The sequence below is a fragment of the Colossoma macropomum genome, unplaced genomic scaffold (assembly GCF_904425465.1).
Source record: "Colossoma macropomum unplaced genomic scaffold, Colossoma_macropomum, whole genome shotgun sequence".
Taxonomy (NCBI): domain Eukaryota; kingdom Metazoa; phylum Chordata; class Actinopteri; order Characiformes; family Serrasalmidae; genus Colossoma; species Colossoma macropomum.
The window spans coordinates 22166660-22193721 of record NW_023494810.1 but is presented as its reverse complement, the minus strand read 5'-3'; the positions used below and the strand labels follow the sequence as shown (position 1 = coordinate 22193721).

Below are 27062 nucleotides of genomic sequence, written 5' to 3'. Positions count from 1 at the left end.
ATCTGTGTTGGCAAGGTGTGTCGCTCTGAAGTGTTTCCCTGTGATAAGACACACACGGCGGTGTTTACCTGTGTACAAAGATCGCGGCTCATTCAGTTGAGCTTTAAATCAGTAACCAGCGTGTAAACACACTTTCGTGTTCTTTATTAACCAACCTCCTCCTGTCCCCCAGGGCAAACACATCGAGCTGTTTCTCAGAAACTAGGTGTCAGTGTGTATGCCACACAGTCTGTTACCTCTGGGCTTTTGTGTGTGTGTGTGTGTGTGTATGTGCATGTGTATGCAAGGTCATTGAAAGGTAACACATGATAATTATACTGTATATGACTAATAGTGTTTGTAGAACCATTAGTGAGATACAGCATTTTTAATGTATTCATTTCAGATTGGTCTCCCAACCTGTGATTATACCATCAAACAGTCTTTTTTAGTATTAAAATCTTCAGCACATGGTTTTAAAAGAACAGACCAACCTAACTTAGAGCTACCTGGCTGGAATAGGGTGACATTAGTGTAATAGGGAGATCATATAGGAGCTTGTTGGACACAAATATGCATTTTTATAATGATTTTTTTTGTAAGGACATTTCAATCTAAAAGCTTAAGATGAATTGCGAATGAAATTTGTGTCTAAGCCAAATGCAAAATTCTGTAATAAATTATTTTCAAAAGAAAAATATAGTATTTTATATAAGATAATAAAATATATTATTAAAATTAATAATATAAAATATTTTGTGTGTTACATTCAGCAGATAAATTGAATGTGCAGACATTTCCATGTTAGTTAACTAAGGATTTGTTAACATAGAAAATCAACAAAACATGCCATTTAACAGGAGTATCCAAACTTTTGCATATGAATGTATATTTCAAATGCCTCCAACAAGTGGTTTTCAGCAAAAGCATGTTCTTGGCATATGTATATCTTCTTGATGCCTATTGAAAAAACAGTCTCCTCATGAAGCTGCCTAAGAGAAAAGAATCTAAAATAGGGGACAGTTTTGATTTGTTTAACACATTTCTTTAACTGATGGTCACTACATAATTCCTTATAGACTAAATTATTTTATTCTAAATTATGGGCAACAAATATAATGAAAACCTTTCTATGAGTACATACATGTTTGAATGGTAGTGTATGAAAATATGCAATAAAAAATACATTTGTTTGTGTATGCTCTATTGTGCTCTAAGTTTTTAGCTACTTATAACTTTTAGATATAAAATTGTGATGCAGAAAGCAATATTGCACTTGCCCCCCACTATGCCTCTGACCCACAGCCCCCAGTATTAGTGCCCTTCCTGTACTACTAGTAGTTATGTCACGGCACCATTGCTCACCAAGTATCTTCTAACTGCTCACTGCTCCATGGCAGCCCCTCTATACTGATCTAGAATCAGTTCCCCTTAGGCGAATCCCTCACAACCTTCAGGTATCATAAACTGAAAATATTGTCTCAAATCAGTTTAAAAGTCGACTCATCCCAAAGCTCTCTTGGGACAGGTGCTGAAGTTGAGTCAGTCATATATAAAGAAGCTTGTATGTTGTCAGGTGTGCCACGTCTACGGGAAGATTTACAGATTGCCTCCAAACACCCCTCGCCAGGTGCTTCTTCTCCACTTTTACCGAAAGCACAGAAAAAAATTGATGTGTCTTTCTGGTGGAAACCTTTCATCCCTTAAGCAAGAATCAAACTTGTTTTATCATGCAAGGCTGTTTTTTTTTTCCTGACTAGGTCCCTCAAAAGCTTTTCTCTAGGTACTATGGTCCAACTGATATGAAAAAAACAAAAACTCTGATGCTTTTAAGTTAAATAGTGCTTACCGACTGTCTCTTGTTAGCTGTTAATGGTCAGTGGTTGCTCTCACTTGTCAAATTTCTTAAATTCAAATAAATGGCAGAAATACAAAATCTTAATGTAAATATTGTGAGTGGTTGGTTAAGTGTAGCTTAGCAGTCTTTGTGAAGATTTGCATAACAGCATGAAACTGTAAAACATTCTACAAATGAATATCATTTCATGTCAACATGCTCGTTATAAAACAAGCCATTTATTAGAAGTGTTTTATCGATACCAGTAAGTACATGTAATCTTAATGTTTTATCGACCAAACAAAATAATGGTCAGCACCTAATAGACACTAGAAAATCTTCATTCTGGGTTTGAATAAGACGACTTGTGTACCCTTTCTATACACTCTGTTTTTGTGTTGGAGAGGATGCTTCTGGTAGTAGTGACATAGTCTGAAATCTCCACTCCTCAAGAACACCAGCACCCACGCGCCTGTTTTCTGATTGCTTTTCGAGCTTTGTCTGGTTTTTAACAAAAGAACGAAAACAGGATGGTTGGCTTTTGTATGAAGAAGAGGAAGCATGCGGGCGTTTTTAAAAGAACGAGCCTACCACTCTTTCTTTAAAGGTCTCGGCCTTGGTGAACTTTTTTTTAACTGTGTTTTTCCCTTGCATTTTTATATTGTAGGCTTTATCACTGTTATACTCTGTGTTTGATTTGTCTGCACTCTGTTCTTGGTGTAGACTGAGGTAGGTTGGATAATGTCAGCATTAGTATTGTAGTACTCGAGTCCGGTCTCGATCTTGAGAGCGTACATTTTCGGTTTCAGTCACAACGTCATTTTGACTCAGTCTTGTCTTGATGTTGAGGGAAAGTGGACCCGGAAATTGTTCTTGAGACCAGTCGTGATGTGATTCCTACATCTGAGGTCATTGGAAACTGAACTTTTTTCTATTATTTAATATCAATAATACAACAATAATTTCTGCCGATTGACGATCTAATTAATGTTTTTTTCCGTGTTGGTTTAACTGGGTAGTATTTGGTTGGTTACAAAATAATATGACTTTCCGATTTGGCATATATTTCATTTAATAATAAAATTGGATGTTTGTTGTTTGGTTTATATTCATTTCACTTTAGGAGGTGGCTTGTGAATAAGTTACAAAAGTTGGACTAAGATAATATAAATTCATTTTATATTATTCAAAATATTTTATAAAATATAATAGTATATGTGTATAATGAATTATATTGAATGTACAATGAACTACAAGTAAATTTTAAAAACTTCCCCTTTTCTTCTTTTTATATTCTTTATATTCTATAAAACTTAATCTGGACTTGTCTCGGTATCGCCACTCCTGTTCTCAGTCTTGAAAAGGACTTGATGTGTCCAGGTCTTGGTCTTGACTCAGGTTCGCCTCTAATGGACTTGAATTCAACTATAGTCCGAGTTGTACCGCAACTTTGTATCTCTCAAATGCTAACCTTATAGGAGAACGTTTGTTGACGTAATGGGATGTTATTCCAACTAATTTGGGTGTTTTCTATTGGTCCACTCATCATGAAACGCATTGTAAGAGGGAGCTGATGTTTTTAAAAGGTGCAAGAAAATAAAAAATTATAATGAGGTGTTGTTTTGACAGCAGTGGTATTCAGAAAGAAATGCGTAATTATAGTTGACCAACAAGATCTGTTAAGCAAAATATCATCCATCTTAATCTCTCGTTTTCTCCATCTCTCTCTCTCTCTCTAGCTGCAGGAGTACTATAAGAAACAGCAAGAGCAGCTGCATCTTCAGCTTCTCAGCCAGCAGCAGCAAGCAGGGAAGCAGGCCAAAGAGGTGAGTGTACTTTTTCCTATATGTACCCTTTATAAGTGCGATCAAGATGCATAACACACAGCAAAGGCCAATATTCCCTCACAATTCCCACACAACTGGGATAAGAAATATTTTTCTTCCATACATAAAGCTCTAAATAATATCCCAGGCAACTGAACATTTAAACATAGAAGATTAAAACATAGGAGATGCTCATATAGTGATACGTAGTCCAAAATATCTTTCTATTAAACATCAGAAAGAAAAACCAAGATGCAGCACATTATACTTTTCCTTTTTTCCCGCTCATCCGCTTGGTTGCATCTTGTGTACTCTGCAATCTGAACGCTCAGCTTAAGACATCAAGGGAATATGGATTTTTATTTTTCCCCAAAAGACCCGAAGCCGTTTTTCAAACCTCACCACGGGCTTCTCGCTAATACTCGTTAAGTATTAATTTACAAGTCGCCGCTTGCTAAGCCTAGTGGAAAATCCCTATTACGGATCTGTGGCGGGCACGGAGAGCTTCTTTAATTGTCAGTGAAGGCAGTGTAGGAGGAGAGAGCTGCTTTGGGTAATGAAGGTGAGTGGATCAAGCCAGAAAACAACAAAGGCCTGCCTGCGCTCTGTAGTGGAGCTGGAGATCACCTCTAATCTGATGCTCAAACCAAATCCCAAATTTCAGTGGCCAGAGTGGCACTGGAGTTAAGAATCCATGTCTTTCTGTCTGTCTGTCCGTCTTCCTGTCTATGTTTGTCTGTCTGTCTTTTACTGACTCCCACTCTCCATTGCAGAATTGCTCAGATACCTTAATCCCTTAAACTTCACCTCGTTCAACCCACAACTTAAGTTTTTCACTCTCATAAATACGTAAATTAACTTTAGTTCCCAAATTACTCATAATACTTTATTTAGGAGGCTGCTAGAATGGATGAAAAATCCTTAAAGCTGTTAATATTGATTGTATTAATACTGATTAATGACTAATCAATTGTTTTTTAGACAATAAAAATAGACTTAACTGAACAATGTTTTTTTAAATATTCCAGAATACTTTAATAGGAATATAATAAACTAAGAAGTTATAAAAAGATTAAATTTAAAAGCATATTTAAAAACAACGTGACATACATTAGCTTGCAAATTGCCAGTTCATTATTGCTGATTCATTAAGGAGGTAGATTTCAGTAAATCGTTTTTAAAATTGAGTAATCATGACAGACCTACAGTACTTGAAGTGATCATGTAGTCTGAATGCCTGAGTAGTCGTGCCTGGTAGAGCCACTGATTAGAGGAGTTTGGAGCATAGGGACACGTAGGGTCTCAGAAGGAAATGAGGAGAAAGACTGATGGGTTTTTGGGGCTGTATGAAGACGTCATGGCTTCCTAATGTTCTGTCTGAGTGAAGTTGCAGAAGTGAGGGAGGGGGTATGAGTCTGGTCTGGTCAGCTGCTGCACTGTAAAGAAAGGCACTTACAGAAGCTGAAAGGAATTCGTTTTTTTCTCAGTGTGTGTTTGTGTCCATGTGTAATCTATCTTTACAGTGAAAGGACAGGAAGGAAGAGTGCCAGATAGCTTTAATCAGATTTATATTTCCATCGCAACTTTCACATATGCTGAGCACTTGACAGTAGAGGTGCTAATACGTTTTGGTATGGGTGTAGCAGCAGCATCCAAGGTAAGGGCACTTACCTGCCTCACATTATTTACATTATTATCATAAATTACAAGACAGATCAGCCGTAGCAAAAATAATTTGGCTGATTGTTTGTTTAGAGCAAAGATGGGCCGATTCCATTCTTAGCTGATTCCGAATGCACAAGCCCGCTGGTCAGCAACTGAAAACTATATGTCGTAATTAACTTTTAAAATTACTTGTCCTATTAAAGGTTACTGCAATTTTATTTAGTAATAACTTATTTAAGGTAGATTAAAATACTATAAATTAGAGTTCAGAAGGTGTTTGAGACATTTTATTCTGTATTTGAAGTTTTTGGCAGCACATACTAAAATATACTGTAATTATCTGTTTATATATATTTTTTGAGAAGTGAGATTTGATCACCGCTGTCAAATGCAAGGAATTCTGGATATTAATTTTTTAGTATAACTACATTTCTTAGTCATTTTAGAATCATTCTTTACTTTTCACAGCTACCAGTTAATGAGTTGAAATCTGTGAAGTTGTGGTTGTAGACTATAATAATAATCATTTTATACATATATCTGCATCAAATTTGTAGGTTTTTTTTTTTTATTTGAGTGAAAACTTTTGAATTCTGGGGTGTGTGTGTGTGTGTGTGTGTGTGTGTGTGTGTGAGTGTGTATCTATCTTGCTGTTGTCGGAAGAAAACATCATATCTCCATGATGATAACTGTACAGAAAAAGGAAAAAAACCTACTTTACTTTTAATGTAAGTCAATGGAACCAGACTTTTTTCCTAGTCATTTTGGGCCATTTCTTTTGGTCCTTTCATCATGAAATTTACACACAATGTAAAGAGCAACAGGTACTTTCAAATTATGTCAAAAACTGAGAAAAGGAGATGCAAATGGAGATAAAAGGTTTTATTTAGACAGCAGCGATATATATATATATATATAGATCTAAATAACTTTACAAAAAACGCTTTTGAGTCTTTAACCAGTTTAACCAAAGGTGTTTAATTCAAAGAATCTTGGAGACTGGGAAAACATGCATTTGATCAGGTATGTCTACTTTGACTGGTGCTATATATGAACTAATGCTAATATTGTAGTGTATTGTAAAGATGTGAAGAAAAATGAAGGTAGCAGTAGAAGGTAGCAGGTATGCTGTAGAAGGTCTGGAGTTACTGGCAGGTTGAGGGAAAGCAGTGTGGCCAGAGAGAAGAGGGATTAAGAGCTGTTAGAAACGGCCCAGACAGCATTGTGACTGATGGAGCAAATGCGTGGCAAATGCACAACAAGGTGTCTCAGCACACTCACTCACAAACACACAGTTACAAACACACAGGCAGAGACACATAAAAACGTTGATAGACGAGCACGCTCTAAGTTGTGATCCATGTGCAACACACAGTTGATCCAGAGATCATGCACACCTCCAGTGACATTTCCCTGAAAGCTGAGGAACATGACAAAGGCTGATAAAAGGAGGAAAAAAACAGAAAGAAGGAAAAGGCTCTGGAGAGAGTGAAAAATCTTTTTAATCTAATTTAAAGACTCAGGACTTTTCAGATATCTTCTTATTCAATATTACTTCAGGTGGTTTCCTAAAGAGCAGCCAGGCAAGTCAAATGTCTGTTAGCTGACTTAAGAGAATTGGCAGCCAAAACTCTCTTCTAAGCATGTTTGTAAAGATGCACTTGTTAACTTGCACATGTTAACTCTCACTCTCTCATTTTGGTAGCACTGTGTGATGGGAGTGACCTAACAAGCATGTGTGAACATTGAAAAGTTTTACCAAAAAGTAACACTGAGACATTTTTTTAATATTTTTTTAATAGGATCAAAATAAAGTATTATCTTTTAATGCTACAAATACAAACTAGGACTGTTTAAAAGGAATACATTTGCATTCCTGTCTCAGTTAAAAGGCCAGTTTGGAGAAAATTTAATTTGCCGAAATTTCAGTTAGGGTCGAAAACTTCTAACTCCTCTTGGTCCTCAAAGATCACTGACTTTTCATTAATATATACTTTTTTCATCACATTTCTGTTTTTCAGTAAAGCTTCATTCTAATCACAAAAGCAAAATTAGTTAATATAATTTTAAAATGATATGAAATATCACAAAAAATATGGCACAGATTTTGGTTTGGGTTTTCAGTTGTGGTGTATTTTTTTTCCCCGAATTTCAGTTTTAGCCAAGCATTTTTATATCACTTCATCACTACACACTGCAAACGGACGGGTCAGCTTGGGGCTAGTGGGCTACACATGGTCACGTGAACAGATCTAGGTTATAGCACTGCAGAAAGGAGGATGTGTAAGGGGTAGATGCATGTCCAGACTGGGTTATGGTTTGTTTGTGTGTGTGTGTGTGTGTGTGTGTGTTTTCGGTGTGTAGAGTGCGCCCTGGGGGGAAAGAGTTGTGTCCATGCTTGACTAAGCGAGAGGTGCTCAGGCGAGAGAGAAGGAAAAAGAGAGCGTGAAAGAAAAGAATGCGTGCCTCTCCTCCCTCTGCCTCTCTTGCAGCCCTCCTTTATCCCTCTCTTTCTCTCCTCCTCTCTGATTCATTCCCAGGTTGAGTCCAGAACCGGCAGCTAGTCCACTGGGGCCCACGCTCACCCCTGTTAACTGTTCCATGTAAACCCAGGAGAAGGGTTAGCTAGAGCAGCTCAGAAACATGAACTGCTCACCAACACATTCTTACACACCAGTACACACCACCTGTTCTCTTATGTGCCTTACAAGTCTGCTTACCAGTGCGCCCTGACTGCCCTTGCAGTGAGTAGTGGGGATGTCCTAATCCAATATGAAAGGCCAGTGTTGGAGACTGAGAGTGGGTGTGGCTTAAACACTATGTGACACTGTGATATTCTCATTAAAAATCGGTCGGTACCATAAAGTATTAAATTTCGATACCCAGCATTAGCGGCCACATTTCCAAAAATATCCACATAATTAAATAGTTAAGATGTAAACAAAGTCATTTAGCATGGTTTAATGAGAAATGCTATGTTCTAGAGAAACTTCACAGTGGTGATGATGGGAACCAGACGTCCTAAGCGTTTAATGCCTCTAAAAGCTGCTTCACAGTAAGATATTACATTAAATGGTTACAAATACATGGCCCAAATGCCTGATATCATTTTATGATAGTTTTGAGATGAGATTTTTGCCTAAAACCTATTTTTTCATGTTGGAGAGGTACATGCACAGCATTCTAAGGCAAAATAGTCCTCAAATAAACATTTTTTTTAGATTTACCACTGTTTTACCACTATCAGCATTACATATAAGAACTCAGAAGACACATGTAAGTTCACTGATCATTTTGGATAGTAAATAAAATGGCTGTTGTAGACTTTATAGTCAGTAAGCTCCTGTACAGTGAACTATTTCACATCAAACCACTCTGAATGAATGTGTGGCTATTATTAGCAGTAAAGCTAATAAAAAGCAATAAAAAAGGAGTAGGCCTGCATTGTGAACGTTAGAGCAACTTTAAAGACAAATTTAGCGCATTCCCCATATATAGCTTGCATAAACTGGATTGGTTTTGTTATATTTATTTTACTTGAAGTGTACACTGTATGACTGTGGTGTCAGTGAAAAAAACAGATATCAGATTGCACTTGGGATTAAAATCAAGGCCCAAAAGAGGTGATCAGGATATCCCTTGCCAGGAGACATTTATCTTGAATAATGTAATTTATACAGTGTGTTATTTAAAATTAAGGTTTATCATATCTGAGCTAAGTCAGAACTTGTGTACAGCGCATGGAGTGGTGAAAGAAAGAAAAAAAGAAAGCGATGTAACCTGCTGATGTCATCAGTGTGTAAAGTTCTGACAAGGCCACCTCACACAAAGTCCTTGATTTTAAAAGGGATTGAAAATGTGTGGAGGAGGCCTGAAGTTTGCTCCCTCTCGCAGTAAAACAGTAAAGCACACTGTAATTGCTGCCCGCTCCACTTCTTGTCAGCATAGCAGCATGTACATGAGGTGAGAGATCGAGAGAGAGAGACAGTTGCCACTCACGTTTGCGTGTGTTGTCAATTCTGGCATTTTAAACTTTTTCTTGCCTCTGTTATTTCTCGCTCTCTCTCCCCGGCTCTCTGTGTGTGTGTGTGTGTGTGTGTGTGTGTTTGACGGTTGGGCCGTGGAGTCACCCCGGAGTCAGCCTAATGAAGTAGGCCTGTCATTCGTGGCTGGCATGCCCAAACTCTGTTTGATGTGCTCATAAATCAAGCTGACAGGCCTGTTCCTCCGCTAGCTTTAGCCACTCAAGTGCATCTAATGTAAACAGCGTGCAGACACAATGTGTTAAAGAACTTGAACCGTGTCCCAGGGGAGCGAGCGAGGAGAGAAGAGAACAGCGCAGACGGAGAGAGAGAGAGAGAGAGAGAGTGAGAAATGGACATAGAGAGTAGGGGGAGGTGGATGGAGAAGGGAGGGATGAGTGGAAAAGGATAGACTGAACAGTCAGGGACAAAAAGAAGGAAATGAGAAGTGCCTTTTCTTCTAGTAGTTGTTTAGGACTCCATTCTTTTGCTTATCTCTTTGTCACTCTTTCTCTTTCACACTCACTATCTCCATCTCTTTCTCAAATCAAATTAAATATGCTTAACTGACATGACAGAGGAAAATGATCTATGTTGCCAAACCTGTACAGGTTATATCGATGTTATCAGTAATATACAAGCACAGAATTGAGATGAAGAAATGATTTAAAGAAAGTCATAAAGTTGGAAGCTTAAATACGATAATATATCAAAGAAATTTAATAAGGAAAAAGAAACAACCCTGACAGAAATATGAAAAATATAAGTAAACAATAAGGGTAAACATTAAAATTAAGCAACATATTTGAAGGTTAGACTCTCCCTCTTTCCCTCCTTCCCTCCCTCCTGCTCTCTCTTTACCCTCATGCTCTCATTCTCTTTGTCATCACCCTCCTCCATCATTTAGTTTTCCAAGTGATAAACAGGTGTGCCCCCAGCAGCAGGCCACATCTGTCTCATAGTCCATTGTCACTCAGTTCTCCAAAACTTCTCAGAAGCACGCTCCGGTCTAGATCGGTGCTTGAATGCTGAGTGCTGTTAGCTGTAGATTTATTTCAGAGGCAGTGCTTTACTGTGGGTTCAATAGGCTTTTATAGCAGTAGTGGATTTCTAGCCCTGTAGCAGCTAGAATTGACCCGACTGGCCCGTGTTTCCCCCTGAGACTGCCTGCCCCGGCGGCCCGAGATGGAGAAACTGCTGTTATTTATTTATTTTCCTTCTCCTCCTCCAGTATTTTTCATCCTTCTGTACTCTCTCCCTGCTCTGTCCGTTATCTGGCGCGTGATAAGGCCCCATCTCGCGTTTGGGGGAACATCAAAAAGCGTCCCGCTGGAAAGCCGTTCAGGAAGGGGGACATTTATCACCACAACACCGCCTGACGTTATCGGCACATGCCATGTAGTCTGCAGCGCTCACCCTTAGCCCTTACACACACACGGCCCGGCTCCCCAAATCTGAGCTTCTCCACCCCAGAGATGGATGGACTCTTGACTGTGTGTGCATGTTTTTCACTCCTCCACTCTACTGGGGTACACTTGCCACCCCCCCACACCTCACTCCTTCTAGCCCTGGCCAGAGATCAGAGGTGTGTTTTTTTTTTTTTTCTAGGCAGCCCGTGTGCTTTTGATGAAGCCGAGAGGCCGCTCTCTTCCTGCTGCTCCAGCCCTTATGTCATAGCTCTGATAACGAATGGGATAACTCTCTCCTTTCCTCCCTCTCTCTTTTTCTTGGGAGTGCACACATCATAGATTAAGTCTCATAGCCACTTTAAGTGTGCCGCACACATTTAGGCCTGTTTTCTAAATGGGGATTTTTGGAGGCCCTACTTTTCTTCGGTTAGAGTTACAGTGAGAATTTTTATGTGTGTGTGTCGTGGGCGGGGGCAAGAATTGCGCCTTATCGTAAAATGATAAACATCTGATGTCATATAATTTGGAACTGTGCTTAACATCATGCGCAGATGTCGTTTGTCATTGTTTATTGCTGTGTTAATTTGTGCAGCAGCCACATACTAACAGATTGCTACACATGGTGGAGTGGGTTCCAGACCACATGTGCAGTCACTCATAGATCGTGCATTATCTATAACGACTCCAGGCAAACACTTTTTTTTTTCACACAGCTGCCTCGTGTATGGGCACTTGATGTCCACTGCTGCAGGAAGCACAGTGGTGACCAAAGGGAAAAAAGTTTCTCTATTCCAGGATGTGTCTTATCTAAACATGTCCTGGTCGAGGTTTTGAAGGCTTATAAAAGCAAATGAGTGTCTCCTTTTCTCCCTCCCTCTCCATCCTGCCACTCTCTGTGCCTCTTCCTCTCTTTTCCCATCCCTTTGCATTGTTTAACTTGTTGAACGTTCTTTCTCTTTCTCTCTCTCCAGCAGCAGCAGTTGGGCAACAAACAGCTGGCCTTCCAGCAGCAGTTGATCCAGATGCAGCAGCTGCAGCAGCAGCACATCCTCAACCTGCAGAGGCAGGGCCTCGTCAGCCTGCAGCCTGGCCAAGGAGCAGTACCCATACAGAGCCTGCAGCAAGGTACACATGCACAAGTATCCAGAAGCATTCAAACACTTACTCTTACTCATTTTTCTTTGTTTGGTGATCTCTAATTTCACCACTATTTCATGAGATCTGATCTGATTAGTTTGGTCATTCAGGATAATTCTTAAAAATAAATTAAATACACAAATGTGACTGGAGCAAGTATTTACTTAATAGTACAAAAACAATATACATACAGTACCGTGCAAATGTTTATGTACCCATTTATTGGGGCAGCAGTTGTTTGTTTGTGCTGGAAAAAAAATACAAAGAACATTCACAGAGTAAATAGTGATTCTGTGTGTGTCAATGTGTTGACAAGTTTGTGACAGTTTTGTAGAAACAAAATTTGTTCTTCTAACTTATAAGATCTAAGAACTTCTAGCTTATAAGATCAACTACTTTTTTGTACATTTTACTGCATTGATATTGATTTGCATTTATTCTAATGTAATATTGTGTTTTTACAAGCAAGAACAGATTACCGGTTCTGCTTAGGTGTATAAGACTTTTGTAGAGTGAGGTATATACAAAAACAATTCACAAAATTGAGGGGTTTTTTTTTACTATTTTTGTTTTGATAAAAAATTTCATTTTGGCCAAAAAAAAAAATGAGCACATACTTTACTCAGTATTATAATAATGCTTTCTAAAGTTACAAAATCGATGCAGTTGACTTACCATCTTCAGATTGATGCATCAACAATTTTGTATGGCATTATTCTGTTGATAATTTCACACGAAAAAAACGATAAACTCTCAAATGAAATCAAGCTTAAATTGCCTTTGCTCCATTTAGGATGTTGCTTAAAGCTCCCCCTAGCCTCAGAGGGAGGTACTACACCCGTAAGCCTCTCATCCAGGTGGTCTCTCTCTGATCCAGTACCTCCTCTTCTCCCAGGCCTGTGACTGGGACACCACACATCCCTGGGTTCACTTCTTTAGAGATGCCTATTAAAGGAAAGCTAACTCTATGCGTAGCCCAGGAAAAAATGCAGCATGCTAAATAAACACAGCCTGTGTATTCTTAACTTAGCCCAGGACCAGATGGTCTTCACAGGCCTAGGCCAGCCTAACTCTTACTCTCATACGTTCTGCCTGTACAACTTTTGCCTGTAGGCCTTCTATATGTACACACATATAAGCTGACCCCCCTGCTATAAACATGTACACGCGCAGTGTCAAGCGCTAATAATGCTAGCTATAAAACAAGCGCCTCCATGGCCTTCTTCTAAACTGAGCAACAACCTATCGTCTTAATCTATTAGAGTGGGATGGGTGACCCCCCGGAGACTAACCACAGCCCTGTACGCAGAGCCACATGTGAAGCTTGTTAACTTAATCAGCTCGTAAAAAGATAAAAGGCACACTTGATTGTTGGTTTTGTGGAAGGCAGTCATTTGGATAATAGGTAAAATATGCCACAAAATTCACTGGTCTCTGTGCAGGATTGTGTGCACTTGTCTAAGTGTATGTGTGTGTATGTGTGTGTGTATGTGTGTGTCCTCGAGTTTTAGGTGGGCCAGACGCACTGATCCCGCCAGAGGAAATGAGGCTTTTTGGTTAGTTTTTTTTATTTTGCTCTAAGTGTGCCTTATATATACTTTCCTACATCCCTCGTTTCGTCAATTGGCCTCTCCGCAAATGAGTCCTGACTGCAAACTGGCCGGCCCCGGCGTGCTTCGTAACGAGACACATGGCTTTTTACGGGTTCCACAGTGACCGTAACATTACAAAAGCCTCAATAGGAGAGAACAAACAAGGAGGCTTCTCAAGTTTCCGCAGCAGACTTCCCCTCCCTTCTCTCCTTCGAGAGAGAGAGAGGGCCTCTGAAATGAGACTGGCCGTCTATTACTGCGCTTGACTTTCATTTGCTCTCATTGCCCCTGACATCTCTGATTATTTCAATCTTAAGAAAACAGTTCTCGCCATGCTCTGTCCTGAGCGGCCCGTTGCACACACACACACACACACACACACACACACACGTACACACGTGTGTGCAGACGTGTGCACACACATAGAAGGCTGTTTTTAGGAATGTCATCTGGTGGAAAGACAGAGAGAGTGAAAAGAGAGAGAGAGAGACCAAGAGAGCTTATATGGAAGGCTTGCAGGCTTAGGGGACGTAATTTTTTCGACAGCTGCAAACTTTTGGCCTTGGCATGTCATTTCTAGCCCCGCCCACCACCCCCTTGTTGACATCATCGTTCCGAGGGGTCCAAAGAAGAACAATAAAGCCGAGGCTCTTGGGTTCCCTTCCTCGAATCGCCGCGACAGGCCAGCAGCAGCATTGTGGAATTTCCCCAGCAATCCCTCTCTGAAAAGAGGCCTTCCATTAAAGCCAGCCAGCCAACCGTGCACATTCTTCAGGCCAGTCATGCTTGGCCACGGCCGGCCGCTTGAAAAGGATTTGTCCTCCCGGTCCACGGGTGGCGCCACCGCCTAGTGCGTTGTTTTTTGTTTGTTGCGCATCGCAAATCGCTCCCTCAGGCAGGCTGGCATTTTCGACTTGGTGAATGACTCAATACCAAATCCCGTAGAGAGATGACTAACTGTGGCTGTTTTTCTAATATCAATACCTGTCATGTGCATCATGGTTTCTTCGGTCAAAGTTTTCTACACCTCCTTCACAGGGCCTCTCATCTGCATTGTTTCAGGCTGGAAGAGGGACTGAAAGGCAGGCAGTGGAAGATTTAACACACTGATAGGCTGAAAGTGCTGTCCGTCACTGCAGCCCACTTACTGGGCCCTCACTGTGCTTAATATTAAAAAGCAACAGCCATAAGAACATTAACCCCTTTAAACTAGTCTTATTATTTAGCTGTTGATTTTTAATGAATACTCTTATGTTTTCCAATCAAATGTCTATCTGTCACATCTGTAGTATACAGTCAGTTACCCCAGACTTTTTATGGAATTGCCCTGCACTGTGTAAAAGAACAGAAAACATGTTGACTCAAAACATATTCATGAGGTCAGTGGGCAGATGTTGAAGCACCTGCCCTCTGGCTTTTATACTGCGAAAGAACTGTCTTGTTAAGTGAAATCAGCTTCAGTCTAGTTGGATTATATAGTATGTTTCTCATTTTGAGATTGTTGTATGAATATTGATAGACTTTTTGTTATTTTATCTAGAGAAATTGCCTCGTTCTGTCGGCAGATCATATGCTTGTTTGGACTATTATTACTAAAATGATCTGTATTATGGCTTTAAACAAGCAAACAATCTACCAATAGAATAAGATAAAAGGACGTAAAGAATTGAAAACATCCAGAAATACAATTGAATGCAACATTTTGGACAATCCTGGTCAAATAACATGTTTTGTTGAATTTCTGATTGAAAATTTCTACAGAAAACACACTTCTGCACATTTTAATGCACGATCACTGTGTACTTTCGGAATTTAACAGTGTGTGAGTTTAAAAGTGTGTTCTCCGTAAAGGCTGTGTTAACTTATTTTCACTTCACTTTCACAATCAACAAAACATGCAATCAGGGGTGTTAAAACATATGACTGTATGTTGTCTTGTAAATACAGGGAAACTCTGCTGAACGACTGTCTGTGGTAATAGATAGTATGATGCAGTAGTGGCCGATAGACATTAGGTTAAAGCACGCTGAAGGATTCCTTTAAGGCTTGGTGTCCAGTACCTACTGTGGATTATTTAGTAACTACCGTGAAACTACTATGTAAGGAATATAATTATGAGCCTGAGAAATCATAGAGCCACCATAGTGTAAGGGGTTAAAAGAAGTGTAGGGAAGGCAAACTGTAGTTTTGCTTAGAACAGTTTGTCTTTGCAAACATATTTGAATTAACATACATGCACAAGAAAGCATAAACCATATGCTGCTCTTTCAGGAAGACAGAGATTTCTGGAATTGCATGGTCTTCTCTTGGGTGCTTAGCTCGGTGGTCTCGAAATGGAGGTGTTTGATTTGTGTGTGCATGCATATTTGTTCGAGGAGGGGTGGCTGTGGGCATTGAGAAAAAGCACTGGAGTCTAGCCACAGAGGAAACGCCCCACCTGCCCCTCTGTATGTGTGTGTGCGTGTGTGTGTGTGTGTGTGTGTGTCTGTGTGTGTGTGTGTGTGTGTGTGTGTGTGTGTGTGTTGGGGAGAAAGTGAGAAACAAAAACACTTCATGGTAGGTAAACCATTCTGTCTCCACCCTGCATCCTCTCTCTCTCTCTTTCTCTCTCTCACTTACATTCTGGCCTGCAAATTGCCCTGGCTCACCCAGTCTTGTTCTCTCTGTCTCTGTCTCTGTCTCTCTCTCTCTCTCTCTCTCTCTCTCTTGTATCGCCCTTGGTTCACTCAGTCTCTCTCTCTCCGTCTTCCTTTTCCCCTCTTTCTTCATTGCTGTGTCTCTTGCCCCACCAGTGGTGATTTGTAGGGGTCAGAGGGGACCAGTGGCTCTTTGCTGCTTCGGCAGGTTGTCTCATAAAGGGGGAGGGGGGTGGCCAGGTCAGAAGCTTAAAGTGGTGCTGCAGATCACCCCCCCAGCACCCGTCCTGTTGAGAGCCAAGAGCAGAGGCCCCAGCCAGGAGTTTTGTTTTGGCGGGGCTCGAGACAAGAATGCCGACGCACCAGACATAATATTTGGATTGCTATTAAGTCCCTGCCATGTGTGATAGCATAGCAGGCTGTGGCTTTTCGGGAACAGCTTGCGCCAGACATGCTCAGGGTAGGGTGGATGGGGGGTGGGGGCTGGTGGGGATGGTGGTGTAAAGTGACCAATGGAATTACTCCCTCCTCCTTTCCTGCTTCTTCTGCCTTTCTTCACTCCCTCCATCCCCTTGCTTCAACCTGCAGCCCCCTCCTCTGTTGCGGCTGAAAGTAGAGGAAAAGTGAGAGGAACAAAAACAACCCTGAATTCAGCAAGTTTGAAGGAAAAAAAGAGTAGGGGAAAAAAGAGAGAGAGAAAAGAAAGTACCTCGCCAAGATTAATACGGCCGGTGACAGAAGGGGGCAGCGATGTTGGTCGGGACAGCAATAATTACAAATAGGGGCAGCCGGGGGAATTGCAGAGATGTGGAAAGCTAACAAAAACATGCTGGAATTAGCTGCTCGCTTCCTCCGATTTGGGACAAGCTTCTTTTCCTCCTCTTCTGCTGCTGCTGCTGCTCTCCCACGAAGTTAACAAGTCCCGCTCACCCGGCCGAGTGTGGCGTGGGGCAAGCCTGGTGTTTTATGGGTTTGCCATGCTAATGTCAGCGTGCTGCAAGGCTTTATGATCTACCAGGGAGAGACGCGCTGTGCCAGTTGGCATGCGTTCAAGAAAAGGCTGGAGGAGGGAGGGGGTGATAAAGAGGAGGCATCCCCATCACTCCTCACACACACTTAGAGTATCTCTCACAGCCTGTGGCTGTTGCATCTCAGCGGAAATACAAATAAAATGATCGCTTATGTATAGTCTTTGTAGTGCATGCAAACTACTTCTCTTAATAATGCCCAATTTAATAGAGACCCAATTTTCATTGTTTTTGTGAAGTTCAGTTATACTACAGGACAAAAATATGGAAGTATTTTACAACTGAGTTAATTTATCAACAACCAACGCAATAGAGGTCTATTCCACAGTATTTCACTAGTTTGTAGTGATCGCTCACTGTAACATATTACAGTGAAAAAGCTTTCACGCTCTTTGTTGATAACTACTCTACTTTCATCAGTTCTTTATACATTCTTGACATTCACATCTTTTAAAAAACTTTCGGGAGCATCTGAGTGAGTGGATCTGATTAGAGCTGCAAGAGAATCACCAGGAGCGAAACAGATGAGAAATCAGTTAGTTGTACACTAGCGCTGTTGTTTAACCCTCTAACCCTTTTACTTTATGTAAATAACTATTTCACTTTCTGTTTTGCCTTGAAAAAATAAGTTTGGGTTGCTTTCAAATGTTTGGCCTGGAGTGTGTATTTAAGAGTGTTATAATGGATTATAATTGATTGCAATAATATACAATACAGTATGTGCTTATTTTTTGGACAAAATAAAATTCTTGAATATTTTTGAAGCACTACCACATTTACGAACATATTTACAAAAAACGATTTAGTTTTTTATTTACTTTAGTTATTTGATTCCTTTAGATGTTTTCCTTCAGATTCCTTTTTTAAAGTGATTTCTTTCTTTCTTTCTTTCTTTCTTTCTTTCTTTCTGTCTCTCTCTTCAGCCATGTGTCCCACGGACCTGCAGCAGCTGTGGAAGGATGTGGCGAGCGTGCAGAGCGCAGAGGAGGCCATTAAGCATGAAGGCCTCGACCTGAGCACCAACAGCTCCAACTCTACCTCATACTCGGCCTCCAAGGTCTCACCTCAGATCCCCCATCATCCTTTGCCAAATGGACAGAACTCTGTGCACACTCCAAAGAGAGACAGGTGAGTAAAGCCTCAAATGCGAAAGCTCAAAACACACAGCCTCAGAGGTAGGTATGTATTGTTAATGTGGATTATGCCTCTGCCTTTGACCCTCACTCTGTAATAGCTGTTTTGAGAAGTTTCTGACACTGGAATGTGGGCCAAATGGAAGACTGATGAGGTATTAAAAGCACATCTGGGGTATGATATGAATAGCATGGTATTTTTCAGATGAAGTACATCCTGTAAGTAAGTGGCACATTGCTGAAATGCCCAAATTTCATGAACATGTGTTTTGTTTTCTCAAATCTAATATTTCATGGCCAGTGCTGTCAGGGTCTCATTTGATGTGCAGGTGTAAAGTGCCCTGGGTTAATTTAATATTTGGTGCTTGTGCGAGTTCTTCAAAATATAGCATGCCTTTAGCGTCCCTGGCGCCTCTGTGTTAGTTTAGCATGTGTGTGTGTGTGGCGAAGATAAAAGTGCACTGGTTTAGTCCAGGTGGGAAAGGTGTGTGTGTGCGTAAGTGTGGTGCTTGTTTTTGTACGTTTTCAGGACAAAGAGCAGAGGATAACTTATAATGTGAGGACCAAAAAAAGTAATTGTGATTTTATAAAGTTTAAAGTTTAGTTTTTAAATGGATAGGGTGGAACTTTTGTTTTTATTAACTGTGTTACTAGGTTAGGCGGATTAGTCTTAAAAAGTCTTATTACATACAGGTACTTACATTTATACATATATGATAGGTTTTGTACAGTACTGTGCAAAGTGAGAGACCACCCTTCATTTATTTAGTTTCCAGTCAAGACAGCCATTTTCAGTGCTTATTGTGTCCACCATTTGCCCTTATTACAGCTTCTATTCTTTTCAGGAGACTTGCTTTCAGTTTTTCAAAATATCCGCAGGGATATTTTTCCATGCCTTCTGTAAAAAAACAGAAAACATGTACTTAACAGAAAATTACACTGAAGCCTCAACAACTAAATATAATGTATTTTTTCACTGTTCAGTGTGTCGCCATTTTTACAGCTTTCATTGTTTTCAGAAGACTTGCTTTCAGTTTAACAAAGGAATCTGTTGGAACATTTTTCCACACCTCAAAGTTCAGTTTGTATTTTCAACTTCTCATAATCCAGGAAATCACAAAGACATTTGGCGATTTTGAGGTCTGGACTGTGGGGCGGTTTGGAGCGGCTGATTTGCAGATTTTGCTCTCTCTTCCCTCCTTTTCTCATTTACAGCTTCTTGACAGCTACACATCCTTTCAGACTCATAGCCTTGGATCAGTATCACTGAATGTGTTCTGGATTCCATGGATTATGAGAAGCAGAAAATGCCAACAACTTCTAATACTGAACTTTTTTAGATGTGGAAAAATATCTCTGCAGAATTCCTAGCAAAACTGAAAGCAAGTCTCCTAAAAAGAAAGGAAGCTGTAATATAGATGTTTTTTTCCGGACTCTGAAAAATTAACTACTTGTGGTTTCTGACTTTTGCACAGTGCTAAGTATATATATATATATATATATATATATATATATATATATATATATGGCCACGTCCATCTCCTAACATTGTATGAAAGCAAGCATGTGTATGTGGCCCCTTGTTTGGGGGTCCTGACGGATTCTCTCCATTTTTAAAGAGCAAGACTCTTTGAGTGGATCTCGTCCTTCACCAAGGGGGAGTCCAGTGACGAGCATCTCACGCCTTACTCCAAAGGCACTCCTCTGCAGAGCACCCAGTGAGTACACACACAAACAAACACACACCCTCGTAATGATGCATGGGCTTGGTGAAGTCAGTGTGTGTTCTCTGTTCTCCATTTTACTGGGTGTTCTAACCCCTTCATTTCTTCTGACTGTGTGCTCATGCTGGGCCAAAGTTATACACACACAAACACACACATACACGCGCGTACACACACACATGCCGAGCAGAAGAAAAACAGTGCGGCGAGGCTAATGCATGGCGCATGTGGACAGTGTGGTTGCCAGTAGTTTGTAATGTCTAGAGACGGAGCAGCTTCTGAATTGAGTGGGCTCTCTACTGCCAGCACATCTGACAAAGAGAATGGAGTGTGTGTCTGTGTGTGTGTGTGTGTGTGTGTGCGCTCCACATCAGGGGGAACCTCATCTGCAAGCAAGCTGCTTTGCGTTAAACAGCACTCTGATGTGGATTTGGGAAGAGTTCCCCGGACCCTCAACCACCACAAGCAAAACACACACACACACGCTTACCCTAACTCATGCTTAGCAGCAATCAGACACATGACAGAAGATACTGCGGTCGCAATGCTCCTGCTAAAGCCTGCACTACATGCTAACCCATGGCCGCTAGCCAGGGACTGAAATGAAAGATGCCTGTTTGAGGGAGAGAGGGAGAGAGAGAAAAAGAGAGAGAGAGAGATCAGGGGAGAAAGAGGGGGAAAGGGATAAAGAGAGAGAGAGGAGAAAGAGGAAGCAAATGAGAGAGACAGAAGGAGAAAAAGAGAAAGAGAAATAGAGAAAAATGAGAGAAAGAAATAAGAAAAATACAGAGAAAGAGATGAGGGAGAAGAGAGACAACAAGACGAGGCAAGAAGTGAAAAAGGCAAATGACGAGAAAGAAGCTGAGAGAAAAAACTTAGGGAGAGAGTTGAAGAAAGATGAAGAATGAAAAAATGAAACACAAAGTTGAGAAGAGAATGAAAAATGTAAAGAGAAAGATGAAGACAAAGCAGGAAAGAAGAGAGAAAACACAAGAAAAGAGAATGAGCAATATATAGAGAGAAATAAAAAGATGAGAGGAAGAAAGGGAGAAAGAGATGAAGAAGGGAGAAAAAAGACAGACAAGAGGGAGAGAAAAAGACAGAAAGAGATGAGAGAAGGGAAAGAAGACAGACAGAGAGGCAAAGATGAGGGTAAAGAGAGAAAGCAAGAAAGAGAAGAGGAAAGAGAGGGCAGAGAGCAAAAAGGAAGAGAATGAAAAAGGGAGAGAGAGGGAGAAAGAGAGAGAGAGAGAGACAAAACTGCTGTGGGTCTTTAGAGAAGCCAGACCAGAAGACGTGATCCAAACCCTGCAACTCCAGCTGCCCGCCCACAACAAACACAATGGCAGCATCTCAAACTAAACACAAGTCCACCCCCCAACACACTCCACTAGCTCACTCTGTCAGTGCTTCAAAGCCACCTTATCCGTAAGCGAGATGGCTGAAGAAGTTGGCGAGAAACGGCGGAATGTTTTTAGGCCTTTCGTTCGTGGTTGGCTGTTTTTGGACGCTTTGAAAGAAGTTGGAAGCTGACAGAGGATACAATGTCACTCACATCAGGTGTTTTTGAAAGGACGCTGCCATTCAGAAGATATGTCAAAAAACCCTGGAAACGTCCAAGCTTTCCAGCCCGCAAGAGAAGTATGCACGCTTTTTCAGCAGTGGTGCACCATTGAGACTTGGATGTCAGATTTCATTGCTATGTAATAGTCGAATGGTGTGCATTTATGTGCTGACAAGCAGTTTGGGGCCACACTATGTCTAAAAGCTATTTAACCTGCCACAGTTCTAGAAGAGTCTGTGTGTGTTTTGTACATTTTGAGGACAAAAGTCCTGATTTTCTGACTTTGTAGGAAAACCAGAGACAAACTGGGGCACTGTGTATCATCAGGGTCGGAACAGAACCTTGTGTCTCCATTTTTGTCACCAGCTCTTGTTTACATTGTGTGAAAATTTCAGGACTTACGGACCAATTGAATAAGTCAAAATAATTTGGATTAAAATCTCTTTACATTAACTTACATAGACCATTATGAGTGTTTTTCCGTCTCCTGTGAAGTTACAATTTTTGTAATATGAGGTTTTGTTGCAACAATCAAAATACATGTTCTCCTTAAATGAAAAAGTAATTTTTGTCTGTCTGACTAGTTGTGCAAACAGTATTCATCTTATTATTCTTTTTAAGAAACTTCACCTGCTGCAATCCTTATTATGCCCCTATAGAGGCATTATTCTTTATATTCTCTGAATGACGCTTTTAGTGCAGCTTCCCACTGATTTAAACAGTGTCTCTCACCTTTGTAGCTGATGGGTATGTTGTTGAGTAATGTAATGGCAGTGAGATTTTGTAGTAGATATTTTAGAATCTATGTTGTGGGAGTTTTCAGCTGGAGAGGCACAAACTAACCAATTTTCCTCTTCTTTTCTCTCTGTCCTTCAGCTCAACCCATGAGGAGCACACAGCCTCGCATCCGCTCTATGGCCACGGCGAGTGTAAATGGCCAGGCTGCGAGGCGCTCTGTGAAGACATGGGCCAGTTTATCAAGTGAGTGACTGTCAGTCAAGTATTGTCCCACTCATACACACAACACCTAAACCATCTAAAGCGAGGGAGTTGAACTCCTGTCCTTTAAAGATGTTATAGCACCAAGAAGTTAGGCCTCGTCATTTTCGTAAGACCTATGGCATACGTCAGTAATTACATATTTTACGTTAGTTTCATTTGCAACAACTGGGCTTTAACTCTCATGAACTGATGATGACCCAACATTCACTGCCGTCCGTCTTCCACAAACAAACTTAGCTTTGCTGTAGCTAATGTCCCTTCATCTTCCATGTGCTTCATCTGATGAGCTTGCGGTTTGGTGACAAAATAAGCACTCTCCGTCACTCTGTCACGCAAACAGGTTAATATGAGCCTGAGAACCAGAAAGAGCACGATCGAGAGAGTGGTATCGGTTTTTAGGTATCATGTTTGAACAGAAAAGAGAGGGATGAATTCCACAGCGAGGTGGAGGAGAGAGAGATTATTGCTGGTGGAGGAGTGAGAGATTCTCCGTCGGTGTGGGACTGAACACTGTGTACAACTGGAGGGCAGCCATGCTAGAAACACACATCACTGTCAAATTAAACACACTGACAATGTCCCCTGTCACTGTTTAAAGGGGAACACCAGTGGCTTTCACCAGTTATGTAGTACTATATGAGTTTAGTTCATGGTTTACCTGTGAGTAAGATATGCGCTTAAAAGTAGTTCTGAGCTACAAAGAACATTCTAGCATTTACTGTTTGTGAACCAGGGGTAGACGATATAATAATACATTGTTGTTATTGTGATCAGTTTAAGCAGCAGAACAGGAGAGGGAGAGCGTTATCGCGTGTAACATTCGGTCACATGCATGAGCCGAATGTGAGTAAAATCCTTCATCAGAGCTGTCATGTTATTTGCGATAATGCACAACCTCAAGTGTTCTATTGCAACAGTCCTGTAAAATAAATAAAAAAGTAAAACAAGCTCTGAACATTGTATCAAATGTGTTTTAGTATACGCAAGTCCTTCTACCTTTCGCATTTTGGGTAGAACCATAAAACTCATTCAGCTCAGCTTTTTCAATATTTGCCAGATTAACCTTAATATAATTTTGTTCAGTCCAGTCTGTAAAGCAGATTACAGCCCATCTTGTTTGCAAAATTGCATTCTGTTTGTTTCTGGCTAATTTTAGTTTGCTTAGTTGTTTTGTCATAGCTGTCAACTGATGAACAATCTGACCAACTGGACTGAAAGTCAAATATTGTCTCATAAAAGTTATCAAATTTTATCCATTTCTGTTTTTGTAAGTGCTAAAAACAAGTAGAAACGTAGTAACGATTAGCTGTAGCATAAAACAAGCCATTACTTAGCTACCGTTGCTCAGCAGAACAATCCAGCTGTAGTGAGAAATGTATTATGTGATATAAGCATGGGTAAAATGCCTCTCAACCAATCACACTATATATTTGGAACTAACTGTTGCTTAAAATATAATGCACTTTTCTGAGTGCTTATAATGCACCTTCAGCACTGAACCACTGCAGATGACGTTCAAATGCTGCCTCTTCCAACTCTCTCAAGCACTCTTCTTTTCATCATTGTCTATGGAGCAACCGAAAAGCACTCCTCCAGCCTGCACAACAGACTTCTGTTTTAAAATCATGCATTAAACTGAAAAGCCACTGAGCACACACAAAAGCATGATCCACGCCTGACCAATCAATATCAGTCACTTTTTCAGCATGAAGGAAAAGCTAGTTTTGGCTGTTGTCCAATAAAATCTGAATAGTCTATTCATTTGTATGTGTCAGTTTCAAAATATTTATTGATTGTCACTCTCTCTCATGTTTACTTACTTATCAAATGTGTTAACATGCCCCCTAAGAAGAGCGTCTTGCTTCTTTTTAAGTACAAGATACAGGCTGCACCTTAAAAAAAGACAGATTTAGATCACTCTAAAGCTACAGTCACACTGGACTGCCGCCTCGCTATTTTTCTCATTGGCTTTGGAGGGAGCGTATAGTTCCATAAAACAGTTAAAATTAGGTAACTTTTTATTGCAACTGTGACAAGTGACATTTTTCAGAATGAAGAAGCCACAGCATTTTATGCTATTGGCTGACGGTTCCCAGATTTGCATCAAAGTTCACCTAGATGAACCTGACATGAGGCAAGATTTAACACTGCCAGAAGTGAGCTGATTTTTACATTCTTGTGTCTTTTCCCATTCAAGTGAACTGGCTTTCTCGCAAGGCAGATTTTACCCGTGTTCAGTATGACTGTGGCTTAAGTCTGTAAACAACCAGTCTATAGGAGCTGCATAGTAGCAAGAACCTGACTAGATGTCACAGCAGCCCACTATGCCATGATCTTGTTTTATTCGTTTATTTTTTACCAGTTGTTCGTTAAATACTTTGAGCTGCCTAAAGCTACAGCAGTGACATATTTGAAAGCTAAAAATCATCAGTATTTCCACTTTAAAATGAGCCCATGTTACAGTATCAGCATGTTGAGTAGTGAAGCTTTCATTCAGCTATTAAAGCCAATAAAACTGCTCATTGTGATGAGTTATGAAGATGGCAGAATCTGAAACTTGACCCTGATGTGGATGCTCAGTCTGTCGCCTAGTTTTTTTTTCTAGACTTTCTTGCTTCAGTTTGGCTTTCTCACATGACTTTCCCCCAAAGCTGCACTTAATGCTTTCTTCCAGGAAGCCAGTCTGCACATGTCTGCAGGTCATGCCCCACTGAGTAACCATAGTGACATATCCCTTGAAACCCCTTTTCCTTTCTGTTGCCCTATCCCCTGGTTTTGAGCATATGTGTGTGTCTTGTCAGGTAGCTGCCCGTAACTCCTCACTGCTGTCAGGCCCTGATTAGCTCCCTCTCTCTTTCTTCTCTCTCTCTCTCTCTTTTCCTCTCCCCAGCGTCCCTTGCGCACTCCTCCGTCGGGTCAAGCAAATTGTTTTCATGCTTCGTTAGCGGTTTACTTAATTAGCTCATTTACAATTAGACCCCTTTGTTTCTTGAACACTAGCAAAGACATCAAAAAGGAGCCCCCACCCTCCACCCCCCGTCTCTGTCTGCCTCTCTCCCCATCCTCTTTCCTCTTTTTTCTCTCCATCCCTCACTCTTGTGGAGCGAGTGTGTTGTGGTCGGGGGTCTTTAGGGATGGTGGGGTGTATGGTGGGGGGTGCAGTGGAGGGGGGATTGGGGAGATAAAGCGGGAGTAGATCAGAGCATGAATGGGCTGGTAAACAGCACCGTTGTCTTTGTGTGTTAAAATAATGAGACTTCACAGTGGAAGGGGTCTGACACGTTTGCCTGTCATATGAGGGTGACTCACACCACTACTACTGCTGCTGCCCTAGAGGCCTTGCAGAGCCCACTGAACACACAGAGTCCTGAGATATATACTATCTCTATGTCTCTCTCACTCTCTCTCTATCTATCTCTCAGTTCAAGATAGCTTTAATAGTATGACTGTATCAAGTACAACATTGACACAGCATAATAACACTAACAGTAACAACAATAATAACAACAACAATTACAACTCTTCTCTCTCTTACTCGCTCTCTCTCTCTCTCTCTCTCTCAATTCAGTTCAATTCAAGGTGCTTAATTGGCGTGACAGACAGTGTTACATGTGTATTGCCAAAGCATGTTACAAAGTTTTACGTCTCTCTCTCTCTCTTCTTTGCTCTCTCTATCTCTCAGGATCTTCCTCTGTTTTGTTATTGTACAGGTCAGGGCGTTCCCCCTCTCTCTCTCTCTCTCTCTCTTTCTCTCTCTCTCTTTCTCTCTCACTGACCTAGTGAGCCACTAATGAACATATACAGCCCAGTGGTCCTGTGTGTTTAGCCTGTGGCTCCGGGGCTCCACCCCCTCCGGGGGTCACCCACTCTGACAGGCAGCCACTCCACCTCATGCAAATGAGCTGCCGTCGTCCCTGGCGACGGGCCTGAGGAGCGGGAGCGGAGAGATGATGGCCCGCTGACACACACATCAAAGAGCCAGAGAGTCTGGGAAAGTTTTAAGAGCAAAGCTGTTGTTTGGTTGCGCGGTGTCTCATTTCACATAGCCCAGGGGCACGCGGAGAAAGGGATAGGGGGGAAAAAAGAAAGACGGGAGAGAAAAGGAGGGAGGGGGTGACAGATAATGCTGTCAGTCCTGAGCTCCACGACCCAGCCAGCACATTTTACTCATCACTGTCAGAGGAGAGAGAGGATATGGTACACTAGCTCCTTCTCTCTCTCTTTTCTTCACTCGTTTCCTCTCTTGTTCACCCTTTTGCTGTTCATCTCTTGCCCTCTTTCTTTTTCTCTCTCTCTCTCTTTCCCTCACACACCTCTCACTGTTTATTTATCTCTTCCTTTTCTTTCTCTCCTCAGCTTGCTTTCTCTCACTCTCTCTTTCCCACTCTTACTCTTTCTCGCTTTGCCTCACTCGCTCTTGCGTTCTTTCTCTGTTGCCCTCTCATTTTACTGTCTCTTTCTTTCTCTGCTTTTTTCCTATTCTCTCTGCCTTTTTCTCTCTGTCTCTA

At 41.1% G+C, this 27062-nt stretch overlaps 1 protein-coding gene across 4 annotated transcripts in view; it reads left to right on the top strand.

Moving 5' to 3' along the window:
- Window positions 1-27062, top strand: part of foxp4 (forkhead box P4) — a 169918-nt gene that overhangs the window by 108248 nt on the left and 34608 nt on the right. For 3 of the 4 annotated variants that reach the window (XM_036559387.1, XM_036559388.1, XM_036559389.1), the window contains exons 5-10: window positions 3556-3642; window positions 11710-11863; window positions 13387-13431; window positions 18055-18259; window positions 19884-19982; window positions 22429-22533. In XM_036559387.1, the coding sequence (XP_036415280.1) occupies window positions 3556-3642; window positions 11710-11863; window positions 13387-13431; window positions 18055-18259; window positions 19884-19982; window positions 22429-22533 (695 nt within the window). The remainder of the gene's footprint in view (window positions 1-3555; window positions 3643-11709; window positions 11864-13386; window positions 13432-18054; window positions 18260-19883; window positions 19983-22428; window positions 22534-27062) is intronic. The other variant, XM_036559390.1, reaches the window with a different exon arrangement.